The 16,348-nt window shown below is 39.8% G+C and overlaps 1 protein-coding gene across 2 annotated transcripts in view; it reads right to left on the reverse strand.

Annotated features, from left to right (window-relative positions):
• casq1b (calsequestrin 1b) overlaps positions 1–16,016 on the reverse strand; it is a 28,989-nt gene extending 12,973 nt beyond the window's left edge. The window contains exons 1-2 of one of the 2 annotated variants that reach the window (XM_056462493.1): positions 15,647–16,016; positions 1,688–1,720 (exon numbers count right to left, since the gene is read on the reverse strand). In XM_056462493.1, the coding sequence (XP_056318468.1) occupies positions 1,688–1,720; positions 15,647–15,883 (270 nt within the window). In that variant the 5' untranslated portion in view covers positions 15,884–16,016. The remainder of the gene's footprint in view (positions 1–1,687; positions 1,721–15,646) is intronic. The other variant, XM_056462494.1, reaches the window with a different exon arrangement.
• Between the last annotated feature and the right edge of the window lie 332 nt (positions 16,017–16,348).

A 16,348-nucleotide genomic window follows, 5' to 3' on the forward strand; every position in this document is an offset into this window, starting at 1 on the left:
AGGGCGCAAGTGTGTCGGTCCGCTTGGGAGCCATGCGCTCAGCGCTCCCAATATGCGCATGTCTCCATTGGAAATAGTGAACTTGTGTGCAGAAAAGACGCAATATGTGAACGGCCTGCTGCTATAGTTAATCCAGTGTGTGTGTGCGTATTGGCATAACTTTGTTTAGTTGCAGCAGTTTTGTTCAGTGCAATAGAAACGCGCCATTGAAAAGCCTTACGATTAATTAACCATGACGAATTTAAGCGTGGTTAATAGTGAAATCGGCTAATCATTGCATCCCTATTAATGATATCAGTGCATTGAACATAAGGCCTTTTCTATATCCAAATGTTTTCGGCTGCCCGCGGCACTCGCTTAATGTCAGGTGACTCCTGCTCGGCGCAGACTTCAACTGCAGCTCGTGCTGTACTGAACAGACGTCGCTTCATAACTATAGCGGCCGCTTTTCAACTGAACTGATTTATTTTTGTTGTCTTGGTCACACTATTGGGAGGGCCGGAACAAATTACCTCAGGGGCCACGTTCAACCCGCGGGCCCCCAATTGAACAGCCCCGCCGTAGAGTGTAAAAGTTACACTTCAGATAGTGTTGATGTTGTTCACCCATTATCTATAAATTCAACACTCACAGTTATTTATATGTTGTTTATACATTCCAGTTTAAGGCAAATGAATGACAAATGTATTGAAATGCACTCGCAATTCTGGAATTTCAGAGTCCTGAACACATGACACATATTTTTCCGTGTATGTTTGATGCTTATGGAGCGTAGGAAGCTAAACATTCTACAAAACATCTTCTTTTGGCGTGATTTCAAACAACATGGAGGTGAGTAAACGATGAAAGCATGTTCATATTTGGCAGAAACAATTAATTAAAGGTCCCATGAAATGTATTTGTGTATATATATATCAGTGTTGTTAGTTTTAAATATATCTAAGCTACAAAACAGTGACAAAACTCATGTTTAGAAGATATACACCTCATATAAACACCCATAGTTTGCAGTTTTTCACTTCTACCTAAATGAATCATCAATGTTTATCACATCAAATCATACTTCAGTTTCTCATCAAATCTTCTGACCAATCAGATGCTATCTAGTTTCTGACATGCCCCGCCCCCTTCTTCTCATTGGCTTTTCGTTTGATCTTAAGCACTCTCACTGGCAGAGCTGTGATAATCAAACCCCATTGGCTGCTTTTCAAAAAAGGGGCGGGGATAATATATGCCCCACCCTCTAATCATGTTCCTATTGAGATTACGTCAAACATTGAATAAACAGATGCACATTTAAAAGCACTTCACGGGACCTTTAACACCCTTGAGCTCAAAATATAAAGCCACAAGTAACAACAAGACACTTCATCAGTTTCAGAGTTTGACATGAAGCTAAGCTCTGAAGAAAGTAAGCGGACAGACGGACGCGTTAATGGCAGCCGCTGGTCACTGGTGTCTGTAAAACTCACTGCGACAGCTCTCACCGGCCACATCCAACACGTCTGAAGGAGCATCATTCATTCATTCATTCTCTCCACGGGTCTCACGTGCCTTTAAAGGCCTTTAGAGGAGACAGTGAGGATGCTGTTCAGATATTTTGGATGAAGCTTTAGTGATAAGCCAGACTTGGAGGAACACAGAGAGAGAAAGAGAGGACGGAAGTCATTGGCCGGTCTGAACGTACCTGGTAAGTCAAGGCGGCGGGACTGGTTAACAGCTGCAGAGAAAGGTCATGGGACTTTAGAGTTTAGCAGGAAACAACCCAGCACAACATCACACTGAAGCTGCTACATGTCTAATTTTGACTCTTATAAGGCATGTGTTTGCAGATATTTGAGAAACATGCGAAGTTAACATGCTTGTTTGTATGAAAAACAATGCTGAAGTCAGATATTCTGCTTTGTTCAGTGTCAGAATGTCTGTCTTTGTTTTGGTCTCTATAACTATCCCACTGCCAGTTCACCCAAGTACATTTCAGGTCCCTGGGTTGCCTTGGTGGAAAGAACTATCAATTTGATTTCAGTCTTGAAGCATGTCTCAATGTATGTGTACATGGCAAAAAATGTGACCCCAGAGTAATACAAATCCAAGTAAGGACTGTTTTTTAAAGAGCAAATAATACATATATTACAAATGTAAACATTATCTGTGCAGCTTACAGAGTACGCATTAATAATCAGGTATGTTTTGCTTCTGTTTGCGTCATCAATCTGGCAACCTGTGTGTGTGTGTGTGAAGGGAGCAGGGGCCGGGTGAAAAAACTCCTCTCCAATATTAAAGAATTTAGACTGCAATACATAATTCAGCCACTACATCCAATCACTGATTTCCCTGACCTAAAGAACTGATAGCTTCACCCTAAATGACTGATAGCTCCGCCCTAAATGACTGATAGCGCCACCCTAAATGACTGATAGCTCCACCCTAAATGACTGTTAGCTCTGCCCTAAATGACTGATAGCTCTGCCCTAAATGACTGATAGCTCCGCCCTAAATGACTGATAGCTCCACCCTAAATGACTGATAGCTCCACCCTAAATGACTGTTAGCTCTGCCCTAAATGACTGATAGCTCTGCCCTAAATGACTGATAGCTCCGCCCTAAATGACTGATAGCTCCACCCTAAATGACTGATAGCTCTGCCCTAAATGACTGATAGCTCCGCCCTAAAGGATTGATAGCTCCGCCCTAAACTACTGATAGTTTCGCCCTAAATCATTGATAGCTCCGCCCTAAATGACTGATAGCTCCACCCTAAAAGACTGATAGCTCTGCCCTAAATGACTGATAGCTCCGCCCTAAATGACTGATAGCTCCACCCTAAATGACTGATAGCTACACCTTAAATACCTGACACCTCCACCCTAAATGACTGATAGCTCTGCCCTAAATGACTGATAGCTCTGCCCTAAATCACTGATAGCTCCGCCCTAAATGACTGAAAGCTCGACCCTAAATGACTGATAGCTCCGCCCCAAATGGCTGATATCTCCGCCCCAAATGACTGATCGCTCCAATAGTTTCTGAATGCAGCCTTTATGATGCAAGCTGAGATTGCATCACTCAGCGATGCAGTGTCAGACACAACGCACTCAATGGAGCGAGTGACGTCACTGTGACAGGTAGGGTTAGGGGTGGGGTTAGGTGAGAGCATTAAAAAGCATTGGATGCATCACATTTTGCACTGCACCAGGTCTGCATCCAGACCCCTCTCGATAGCTCTGCCCTAAATGACGGATAGCCCCGCCCTAAATGACTGATAGCCCCGCCCTAAATGACTGATAGCTCTGCCCTAAATGACTGATAGCTCCGCCCTAAATTACTGATAGCCCGCCCTAAATGACTGATAGCTCCGCCCTAAATGACTGATAGCTCCGCCCTAAATGACTGATAGCTCCGCCCTAAATGATTGGTAGCTCCGCCCTAAATGACTGATAGCTCCGCCCTAAATGACTGATAGCTCCGCCCTAAATGATTGGTAGCTCTGCTTTAAAGGACCAGAGGTAAACAAAAATTGTTTCAAGGGGGCAGGAAACGTCATAGTAGTTGATTTAAAGATTTTGAGGGCGAACATTTGTTACAACAACTTAAAGTGCAGAGATGCATATAGTTTATAACAAACACTACTATACATATAAAACTAATTTTGATTTCATGCTGTGTTCAACTTCACTTGAGTGAAAGGTTGGAAACCTCATTTATTTATTTCAGATTTGAGGGAAGTAATTGCTTTGCACAGGCCCATCTGGGCTTTATTTTTAACACTTTCCCAGCACTTCTGTTCTGCTCTAATATTGTCTCAGCATGTCTTAAGCTTGTCTGTATGCTGTCAACAGAGGTTCAGAAACAAACTGAAATAAACAACCCAGGCTCTTGCTGAAATGAAAACTAGAAGCAGTGAAACACAGGTTTTATTAAGCTTAATAAACTCCTGCTAGAACAAAAAGGTGTAATGGAGGTACAAAAGCAATTAACTGTACCTTTATGGCTCTGAAATGGGTCTAAAAATGTACTATAGTGTTTTTGTAATATAAAGTCTATTATACTGTAGTATTTATAATACTTTGTTTATGAATGTTTTAGTGTACTGCAGTATTAACTATTGTGAACTAATAAACTATACAAACTACTGTAGTATACTTTTATACTACAGTAAACTGTGGTGTATTGTAGTATAATATACTCTATAGTTGTAGAAAACTACAGTATTGGGTCATTTATCTATATAACTAATGTAGACTAATGTACTAATATAGAATCACACAACAGAACAATTACTGTAGTCGTTGTGTTCCCATAGCAACTATAGAATTACCACATCAGATTAATTACTGTAGTCGTTGTTATCATAGCAACTATAGAATCAACACAAGTTCATTACTAAAGTTGTTACCATAGCAACTATAGAATCACCACAACAGATCCTTTACTATACTTGTTCTGTTACTATAGCAACTGTAGAATCATGACATCAGATCAATTACTGTAGTCGTTGTGTTACCATAGCAACTGTAGAATCACCACAACATATCAATTACTGTAGTCGTTTTGTTACCATAGCAACTACAGAATCACCACATCAGATCAATTACTGTAGTTGTTGTGTTACCATAGCAACTGTAGAATCAACACACCAGATCAATTACTATAGTTGCTGTGTTACCATAGCAACTGTAGAATCACCACATCAGATCAATTACTGTAGTTGTTGTTACCATAGCAACTATTGAATTAACACATCAGATGAATTACTGTAGTTGTTGTTACCATAGCAACCATAGAATTACCACATCAGATCAATTACTGTAGTTGTTGTGTTACCATAGCAACTGTAGAATTAGCACATCAGATGAATTACTGTAGTCGTTGTGTTACCATAGCAACTATAGAATCACCACAACAGATAATTTACTATATTTGTTCTGTTACCATAGCAACTATAGAATCATGACGTCAGATCAATTATTGTAGTCGTGGTGTTACCATAGCAACTGTAGAATCACCACGACATATCAACTACTGTAGTTGTTGTGTTACCAAAGCAACTATAGAATCACAACATCAGATCAATTACTGTAGTCGTTGTGTTACCATAGCAACTGTAGAATCACTACATCAGATCAATTACTGTAAACTGCTTTACTATAGTATGGTCCAAAAACACTACAGTGTTTATTATAAATTACTGAAGTATTTTTTTTCATGTGGGCTAATGGTAATTTTGTAACCAAAATATTATTAATTTTAATTAAAATAAAATCAAAGATGGCTGTAAAACAATAATAGGTAAAAGTTTTGTTGTTGCTTTGAGAGCATGTGATGTTAAACATGTTATAACCATCGTGCATGATTTGTAAACTAATAAAATTTGACAATTTCTTACATGTCCAGCTCTGTATGTGTCTGACATGGTAAACCTCCTCGGTAGCTCACATGGTACAGCATTGCTTTATTCATATGAAGCTCTCAGAAATGAAAAGAAAAACCTTATAACACAGCTGATAATGAAAACTTCAGACATACAGTAGCATGGAGAAGAGGTTTGTGAATGGTCTGCTGTTATTAAGTGTATCTAAAGGCACATTAAACCCATTAAATGTTTGTAAACCTGCTGAGTAAAGTTGACGCTGCTCTGTATATGTTACAGCACACTGTTGATTTGAGAAATGTGAGAAGATGACAGCTGAAATGACTCAGCTGTGATTCACATCTGACAGCATGTGTTCAGACAGAGACAGAAGCTCATAAACCGAGGGAAAAAATCTCATTTCTTCCAGCAGAATCACTTCTGATAATTGTTTTGTGTGAAAGGACTGAAAGGTCAAACTCAAATCACTGTGTTTTAGATGGCGAGGAGGACTAATTTCAGCATTGAAAAGGGTTTATTCCTGTTGCTTGTTATGTTAGACCGTCTGACCTTTTGGTTCAGAGGTCAATGGGCTCAGGAAATCACAAAACAATGAGGAAAACAGTGCCTATATACAAATCCGCACCAGGGAAATCAATTTGGTCTTTGACCTCCAGGTTCAGAGGTCCTTTCACAATCTCTGCTTTAATGAGTAACAAACAGCAGCGTGATGGTTTCTAGAGATATTTTTTCTTCTTCCTAGTGAATAACCAGCCTGATCTCATGAGGAAACGTCACTATTACACATTTTACGGGGCAGGTAAAATAATCTAGTTGTCATTTTGACATAAGATTTCTTCGCTTACCCCATTGGCAGATTTATTATCTTGTTTTAAGGAAAAATTCGCATAAAGCGCAACTATTTGACCCCTTTTAAAATATGTAAGATAAGCCTTTTTTGTCTCCAGAATGTGTCTGTAAAGTTTCAGCTCCAAATACCCATCAGATAATATTTTATAGCCTCCAGAATCATTTCGGTGTCTGAGTATACCGTAGCTGTTTTTGTAGCATGTGGCTTTAAATGCAAATGAGCTACTTATCCCCGCCCACCGCTCCCATATGCGTGTCTGCTTCTCATCATGTGTTACGTCAGATAAACCGTTGTTCACCTGGGAAAAATAGAAACCGTTTCTAATATATCAATTTGAAGTGTTGGTTAGGACGAAAACTCCTTTGATTATGGAGAAGATTCCTTCTATCGGGTGCCGTTGCTTTTATTCAGATCACTGTTTAAATCACTCGCTCCTGTCATCAATCTGGCAACCTGCGCTTGCATTTGTTTTGATCCAGGAGTGCAATACCTAGATCAACCACTGGGTGTCATACTGACACACTGCGCCTTTAATTAAGGAACTTGTGTTTATATCGCCCCAATATGACAGTGTAGACACTAAACACATGCACAGTTCTGTCCAAACAGCTTACAAATGATCATTTTCATCACGGTGTCCTTTCGTTTATTTCTGAAAGCAAGACATTTTTTGCTCATCTATACCAAATGCTTCTGGATTTAAGAATTATATTTGGACTAGAAAGAAGACAAATATGGTGACGCAGTGGCGCAGTAGGTAGTGCTGTCACCTCACAGCAAGAAGGTCGCTGGTTTGAGCCTCGGCTGGGTCAGTTTGGAGCGGAGTTTGCATGTTCTCTCAGCGTTCGCGTGGGTTTCCTCCGGGTGCTCCGGTTTCCCCCACAGTCCAAACACATGCGGTACAGGTGAATTGTGTAAGCTAAATTGTCTGTAGTGTATGTGTTTGGATGTTTCCCCAGAGATGGGTTGCAGCTGAAAGGGCATCTGCTGCGTAAAACATATGCTGAATAAGTTGGCGGTTCATTCTGCTGTGGCGATCCCGGATTAATAAAGGGACTAAGCCGAAAGGAGAATGAATGAATGAAAGAAGACAAATATCTAAGTAAATCAGCTTATTTTTAATGTAGGTAGATTACAAATACAGGAAAAAATATTTAAATGGAGATTATAGTGGGATAAAATGGTAAAATATGTAAGAATCCCAGAAAAAAATCAAGAGAGTTGACAAGTATGACAAGTTCTTTCAGTCTGTAAAGTCCTTAAAAATCTATTTAAATGCTTTACAAAACTCAATGCATCAATATATTTATATTCTAGGTTTGCACGTGAGTCTAATTCGCATCTTTGGATGTCTCTCTGTTGTCTTGTGCTTTCTTGAGAGTGTTGTTTTGGCTACTGGTTTGGTGTGAAAGAGTGATTCATTGGCTTCAGTGACTCATTTGAAGCTTCATAACAGATCTGACTCACTAAACGGCAGCTCATGTCTCCGTCTCCAACACACATGAAATGATCCCGATCTCCGACTGTACAGCACCCATAAAACAGACGGATGACAGACCTCAGAGCAGCCAACAAAAAAGACTGATGCTCTAATTCAGAGAACCCAAAAGCTACAATCAATTCAGTGAATCCTCATTTTTATGTCGCCAGGGAAATATGGTTCAGCTAAAGACACAATAAAAATCATTACTACAGTCCTGAAGACTGTCTAACCCAGGGATGGGCAAACTCGATCCTGGAGGGCCGGTGTCCCTGCAGAGTTTTGCACCAACCCTAATCAAACACACTTGCTTGTAGCTTTCTAGTGATCTGAAAGACACTAATTAGGGTGTTCAGGTGTGTTTGATTAGTGTTGGAGCAAAACTCTGCAGGGACACCGGCCCTCCAGGATCAAGTTTGCCCATGCCTGGTCTAACCAGTGGTGGAAAGAGTACTGAGAAATCACACTCGAGTAAAGGTGCCATTACCTGCCCAAACATCTATCTGTTGTAAATATTACTCAGTATGAGGAAAAAGTATTCAAGAGTATTGAGTATTACACTGTGAAAAGCTGATGTGTTTACAAGCAATTTATGTGTGTGTGTGTGTGTGTGTGTGTGTGTGTGTGTGTGTGTGTGTGTGTGTGTGTGTGTGTGTGTGTGTGTGTGTGTGTGTGTGTGAAAACGTAACATTCTGTAGTGCATTTAGTGATTAACCTCTTAAGGCCTGAGGTGTTCTTTTACATGCATTTCTTATTTCTCTTTGCTATTTGGGCTTATTAGAACCTAATTAGAATCAAAATCTATGTATCATCTTTTGATATGATGCACTTTTAGACAAAATGGTGTCCATATATGTGCATTCGTGGTCCAAATTTACATAAAACACTTTTTCCTGAATTTTTTTTAATGCATATTTAACATGGAATTTTTTTTAACTTGCTTTGACAGTAAAAACTAAATTTTTAGCCATTTTGGACAGCTAAAAATAGTGTTTGGCACAGTTCATGAGCTGCAAAACAGTTGCAGGATGACACTGTATGTCTGTAACAAAATATAAAACATACAAAGTATTTTCAATAGCCACTTAAGAGCTAAAATGTGCCGGTGGACACTCAAGCCCTAGGAGGTTATGGCCATTTCAGCCATTTTACAGTATCCGTCATCTTCTCATCGTCTCTGGATCATTGCCTGTAAAGATTTCGCACATCTTCTTGGACTCTTTTAATGCTTCCAAATGGTTTGCTGCATTTATAAAGCGCCCGTGTCTTGAGGTTTCTCTGTATGATGTGATTTAGTTTGTGTGATTTGATTGAACAGGAATCACAGGATTTTTCTACTTGGCCAATCCCCATAGACAAGAAAAAAATAAAGTAGTGAGTGCAGATTGAAGGAAAACAGTGGAGTAAAAGTACTGAAACAGCACTAAACATGTACTCAAGGGAAAATAAAAGTACACATTATTAAAACTTTCTATACTTACTCCCAGGGCTGTTTATATCGAGGTTGATAATTAGCTACACCATGTTGGTGTTAGAACATCTATTTTATACGAAGTGGGTCGTTAGCCCAATGCTCAACGCCCAACATGGAGGACCAGGACATACACTCATACACTACGGCCAGTTTAGTTGATCAATTCTCCTATAGCGCATGTGTTTGGACTGTGGGGGAAACCGGCGCACCCGGAGGAAACCCACACCAACACGGGGAGAACATGCAAACTCCACACAGAAACACACACTGACCCAGGCAGGACTAGAACCAGCGAGTTTCTTGCTGTGAGGTGATCGTGCTACCCAATTTTAAAACTACTTCAATTACAGTCATTTGAGTCCTTTTTTACACCCCTGTATCTTACGAAACGTAAATCCTCCTGACTTTCCCATTCTCCTAGGTCAGTCAGAAATGAAGAGCAGATTATTATCACGCCAGATGCTCCTGTTCATACTGGTTATGATTAGTTTGATTTGCTGCACGATATAAAATATATGGACGCACTTTACAATAGGGCTTTATTTGTTAACATTGTGCGCTATTATTAAAATAGAGCAGACATATTTATGTGGTTGAATGTAAATGAAATCAGCCAGCTACCCAGCAGGCACAAGACATCAACATGACGTCAGATTGACCACAATGTCGTGGGCGTATGGGTTTTTTTGGAAATGGAAATTGGGTCGACGTCAGTGTTCAACATCAAACAGACGTTACATTTTGGTAACTTTCGAACACAACCTAAAAGCAACCAAATATCAACGTCTAGTGATGTTACAGCTTGACGTTGTGTGGGCTAGTGGTATTAAGATACTGGAATTCAATACCAGTCACTACTGAACTTTTAAAATCGCCCATTTCCCGCTAACATTCCCGCTGATTTTATTTGTCTCAGTCCGCCCCTGAAGTGTAGTCAAGATGATCAAGGAAATAAAAGACTTAAGGGGGTTCAAGATGGTTGTTTGATGATGATAGTTTGCACGGTGGATGACGATGTTTCTTTATATATAGTTTTAGCATGTATTGTCAGTGATTGTGTTCCTCTTTTAAATGTGGAGCTACTGTTGGTTAACTGTACAAAGTTGCAGCCATGCTTTGTTTTTGACAGCGAGGACCACAGTGGAGGGGCGGCAAAGTGGCTCAGTGGTTAGGACTGTGGCCTCACAGCAAGAAGGTCGCTGGTTTGAGCCCCAGTTGGGTCAGTGGTCATTTCTGTGTGAAGTTTGCATGTTCTCCCAGTGTTCGTGTGGGTTTCCCCGGGGTGCTCCGGTTTCCTGCTTAGTCCAAACACATGCTCTATAGCAGTGTTTCCCAACCCTGTTCCTGGAGGCACACCAACAGTACATATTTTGGATGTCTCGGTTATCTGACCCATTAACTTCAGGTGTTGGAGTCTCTTCTGATGTTATACGATGATTCAGGTGTGTTTGATTAGGGAGAGGTTAAAAATGTGGACTGTTGGTGTGCCTTCAGGAACAGGGTTGGGAAACACTGCTCTATAGGGGAATTGATTTACTAAATTGTCTGTAGTGTATGAGTGTGTGTGTGTGTGTGAATGAGTTCCCAGTACTGGGTTGCAGCTGAAAGGGCATCCGCTGTGTAAAACATATGCTGGAATAGTTGGTGGTTCATTCCGCTGTGGCGACCTCTGAAATAGAGACTAAGCCGAAGGAAAATGAATGAATGACCACAATTCGAAACAAGCCTTGATTGTGTTTTTATCCTTGACGGTTTATTTCAGAATGTATAGCAAAATTCCAACACAATCTCACGGCAATTCGTAACTTTTTGATTTAGTGGCTAATTCATTCGAATTCGTACAATCTAATTCGTACAATTTAGTACGATTTGCTCATCCGCCAATGACGGTTGGGTTTAGGGGTGGGGTTAGGTGCCACGCCTCCTTTTTAAAATCGAACAATTTCGTTTTTTGCACTGAACTGAAGTTTCTGAACTGAACTGCAGCTTTCTGAACTGAACTGAAGCATTCTGAAATTAACTGAAGTTTCTGAACTGAACTGAAGCTTTCTGCCCTGAACTTTAGCTTTCAGAGTTAAACTGAAGCTTTTTAGAGCACTGCACCGGGATTTCACTTCGTCTCTGAGATTCTCTAGAGATTTTAAAGTTGCATGAGCACAACTCTAAATGGACCAAGAATCACTCTGAGATGCCCTTTAAACCTCAATATAGTCTGATTTAGAACAAGACCAGGTCTTCCCCACCCAGTCTGAGTCATATAAGTGTGTCTGCGCCGTCAGATTTCCCCCTTACTTCATCTGCAGTGTGTGGAGCTCAGGAGTAATGGATTGTATGTAATCTGGATTATGTAATCGAGTACTTGTTTGTGCGATTCTGAGTGTGCCTCATACAGGTGAGTGGGCTTGACAAACCACCTGTAGAAAACAACCTCATAATCAAGTGATTTCCCATACAAGTCACACAAAAAATGTCCCAAAATTGACAGGAATGCACTCGATGTAGTGGATTTATCAGCATATTTTACCGTATCGACGGCTATAGTTTGTGTTAATGGAAAGTTTGACCTCAATCATAGCTTCAATAGGAGATGTCAGAGTAATATATCAGTATTATCTGTACAAGTAGCATGAGAAACCTTGGAGGAACAAAGACAGAAAACCACTTACGTAAATGAAAATTAATGAAGCGCCACAGAAAACCACTCCAAGCTTGATCGATTTCTCTTTTTGGTGTGTGCATCAAAGCTTTCGGTTCTGCTTTATATTTAACCACACTGCTGAAAATGCTTTACTCATGTACAGTTTCTGTCTTGGTTTTAGTCCAAATATCTACAAATTCTTAAATCAAGACGCATTTTCCAGACAAGCAAAAACTATAGTCTTGTTTTCAGAAATAACGAGTCAAAATAAGGCGAGTTTGTCTTTAAAACAAGCAGAAGAATCTGCCAATGCGGGAAGAAAATTAATAATATTTCAACTTGAAAAACAAGTGTATTCTGCTTAACCTATTGGCACATTATTTAGCTTCTTTTAAGGAAAAACTCACTTATTTTTGACTTATTATTTCTCAAAACAACTGTATTTTCATTAACTAACCTAAACAAATACTGTAATAAATCTATTGTTCATTATTAGTAAATGCATTAATTAACACAGCCTTATTTTAGTGTTGCTGTAGTTATGTACGACTCAAAAAAAGTAGGTTTTGGTTTACACTGACAACTGAAAATGGCAAAGCTTTCCAGCATCAACAACCTCAGTGGTTTCTGCAGCTTTAATTATAACTGTCTCAGAATCAGGCTTATCTGTATTAATCCACAGTAACGTTAATACAAGCCAAAAGGCTAAATAATGTCCATTCAGTTTAAACAGACATCAAAAAGATTTATCTTTTATTATAAATATTAATAAACAAGACTTGCTGCTGGAAGGGCATCCGCTGCATAAAACATACGCTGGAATAGTTGGCGGTTAATTAAGCTGTGGTGACCCCTGATAAATAAGGGACTAAGCGAAAGGAAAATATAATGTAATGTGTATTTATATAGTGCATTTATTGTGTATGGACACCCAAAGCGCTTTACTATCATGAGGAGGGGGGGGGGGGGGGGGTCTCTCTACACTGCCACCAAGTGTGCAGCTCCACTTGGATGATGCGCCTGCAGCCACAGGACAACATCGCCAGAGCTTCACCACATACCAGCTATGGGGGGAGCGGAGAGATGGTGATATAGCCAATTCGGGGGATAGGGATGATGGATAGGCCATGATGGTAAGGGCTGATGGAGAAGCTTTGGCAAGGACACTGTGGTTACACCCCTACTCTTTACTAGATGTGCCATGGGATTATAATGAGCACAGAGAGTCAGGACCTCGGTTTAATGTCTCATCTAAAAGACGGCGCTCACTGATAGTATAGCGTCCCCTTCACTCTACTGGGGCATTAGGACTCACACAGACCACAGGTTGAGCACCCCCTGCTGGCCTCACTATCACAACTGTCAAAAGCAACCTAGTTTTCCTATGTGGTCTCGCATCTAGATACTGACCAGGCTCAGCCCTGCTTATCTTCAGTGAGTAACCAGTCCTGAGCAGCAGGGGGTTATGGCTGTGGTGAATGAATGAATGAAACAGATTCAATATAGGTCACTTTGGATAAACATTTGCCAAATGCACTACTGGACGCGTTGCTAGTCAATTTAACATTACCAGTTCACCTGTGCTTGATATTTGGCCACGTTGTTCTTCAGTGCCCTCCTTTATATTTGAACCTGGCTCTAATATAAAGTGGTCTGAGTTTCCCACTGAGGGACTGACAGCAGATCAGCTGAACTGTAAGAGGACACTGAGGATCTCTAAAAGCACTGACAGCAGCTGATGACCTACAGTACTGTTGCATTCCAGACCTCTGAAAGAAACATGGCGGCTGGTGTTATAATGATGATGAGAATAATCATCGTAATGATTTATAGACCACATCACAGAGACGTCAGGTAGATCCGCAAACAATTCACTCTAAAATAGCTGGGTTATTAGTTTGATCACATATGGAGAAACGCAAAACATTACACTGCAAAAAAAATAATTAAAATGACATTTTTAAACCCAACTGTTGGGTTTGTCCAGTTTTGACCCAGCATTGGGTTAAAATGTTCCAGCGTTTTTTTTTATAGTGTAGGTAGAGCTGATGTGCTGAAATTTATGGAAGAACTTTTTGTGCATGGTGAGTTGTTGGGTTATTTTCACCCAACATTGGGTCAATTATGCACAAACCCAATGGAAAAACCCACCTATTGGTTATTTTTTCCAATTACATTTAGATTACACTTTTAACCCATTTACTGTACATATTTGACCCAACATTCCAAAACAATACAAATAGTTGATGGTCTCCATTGACTTCCGTAGTAAGGAAAGAATACAATGGAAGGTAATGTTGACCAGTCATTCTAGAACTGAACCTGTCATTCAACCCCATAACCCAGCGATCCACTGAATCTCACTTTATACACTGTAAAAAAATGCTGGGTTGTTTTAACACAACATTCGGCCAAATATTGACAAACCAAACATTAGATACATTTTTGCAAATTAAAATAAAATTACATTTTTTAACCCAACTGTTGGGTTTGTTCACATTTGACCCTTGGGTTTTTTATAGAAGAACATTTTTGAGCATGGTTGATTGCTGGATAGTTTTAACCCAAGACTGGGTCAATTATGGACCAACCCAATGCTTTGTTGTTGTTTTTTTTCAGTTACATTGACATTTTTTAACCCATTTACTGTACATATTAGACCCAACATTCCAAAACAATCCAAATAGTTGATGGTCTCCATTGACTTCTGTAGTAAGGAAAGTATACAATGGAAGGTAATGTTGAGCAGTCATTCTAGAACTGAACCTGTCATTCAACCCCATAACCCAGCGATCCACTGAATCTCACTTTATACACTGTAAAAAAATGCTGGGTTGTTTTAACACAACATTCGGCCAAATATTGACAAACCAAACATTAGATACATTTTTGCAAATTAAAATAAAATTACATTTTTTAACCCAACTGTTGGGTTTGTTCACATTTGACCCAGCATTGGGTTTTTTTTATAGAAAAACATTTTTGAGCATGGTTGATTGCTGGATAGTTTTAACCCAAGATTGGGTCAATTATGGTCAAACCCAATGCTTGGTTGTTATTTTTTTTTTCAGTTACATTGACATTTTTTTAACCCATTTACTGTACATATTTGACCCAACATTCCAAAATGATCCAACCAATCCAAAAAGTTGATGGTCACCACTAACTTCCATAGTGAGGAAAGAAATACTATGGAAGTCATTGGTGACCAATCATTCTAGAACTGAACTTCTCCTTTAGGGGTTCGACCCTTTAACCCAATGATCCACTGAATCTCACTTCATATACTATAAAAAAAAGCTGGGTTGTTTTAACACAACGTTAAGTCAGTTAATGCTTGGTTACACTTTTTATAATCCACTTACTGTGCATATTTGACCCAACATTGGGTTATGGCAGTGCCAGAATATTTTTTAGAGAGTATGCATTTAAAGTAGTTTACTTGCAAATGTAAAACTCCGTCTTACTTTAATTTACCGTAGTAAGGAAATTTCCATAGTAAGGAAAGAAATACTATGGAAGTCAATGGAGATCAATCATTCTAGAACTGAACTTCTCCTTGAAGGGATTCAACCCCGTAACCCAATGATCCACTAAATCTCACTTCATACACTCTAAAAAAAGGCTGGGTTGTTTCAAATATTGACAAACCCAACATAAGTTTAATTTTTCTAAATAAAGTTAAATTAAACATTTCAAACTAACAGCTGGGGTTGTCCACATATGACCCAACATTGGGTTAAAACAACAAAGCATTTGTTTTAAAGAGTGTTGATCCAGTCATTCATTCACCAGTTTTCCCAATCGTTTCTTTCTGATAACCCCTGACGCACCTCCAGAGCGAGCTCCTCCACTTCGAACTGTTTTCTGGCCATGCGGTCCTCCCCCACAGGCTTGTGCAGGTAGATCACCATCACGTCATACTTCTTCATCACAGACTTGTAGTTTTTAGCCGTCAGCTGATGAACTCTGTCCTTCCCATCGTATTCAGGAAAATCCAGACCCGTTTCGCTCCAACACTGATAACCCAAAGACAGAAGAACCCCCAAAATCACCCAACGCCACTTCATGTCACTCTTAAGTCTCACTTGGAAAGATTACAGTACTTTATTTATTTTTACTTTGTTCCTAAATAAGTCAAAGTATTAGGAACAAGGTCCAACACGTGCGCCCGCCGCCCAGTGAAGAGCAGGACTGGAGCCTGCAGACTATAAACAGACACATGGGGAGGGGGGTATGGGTTGGGTTGTTATATGGGTCAGAGACACTAGTATGACACTTGGACTGAATCCAGATCAGTCGAGCAAGAGAGATGTTAAACTAGACCCTTTTTACCTGCTGGAGGAAAGACAACCATTGGTACTATAGTACAGTTAGTATAGTACAAAGTACTCTAGTAAAGAATATGCCATATAGAAATCCTTTATATGCATTTCACGGTAACACTTTACAGTAACGGTGCATGTTAGTTAATGTATTTACTGTCAAACGTGACACTTTTTACCTGCTGGAGGCAAGAGAAACAAATGTAAAAT

This window comes from Danio aesculapii, chromosome 7 (assembly GCF_903798145.1).
Source record: "Danio aesculapii chromosome 7, fDanAes4.1, whole genome shotgun sequence".
Classification (NCBI taxonomy): domain Eukaryota; kingdom Metazoa; phylum Chordata; class Actinopteri; order Cypriniformes; family Danionidae; genus Danio; species Danio aesculapii.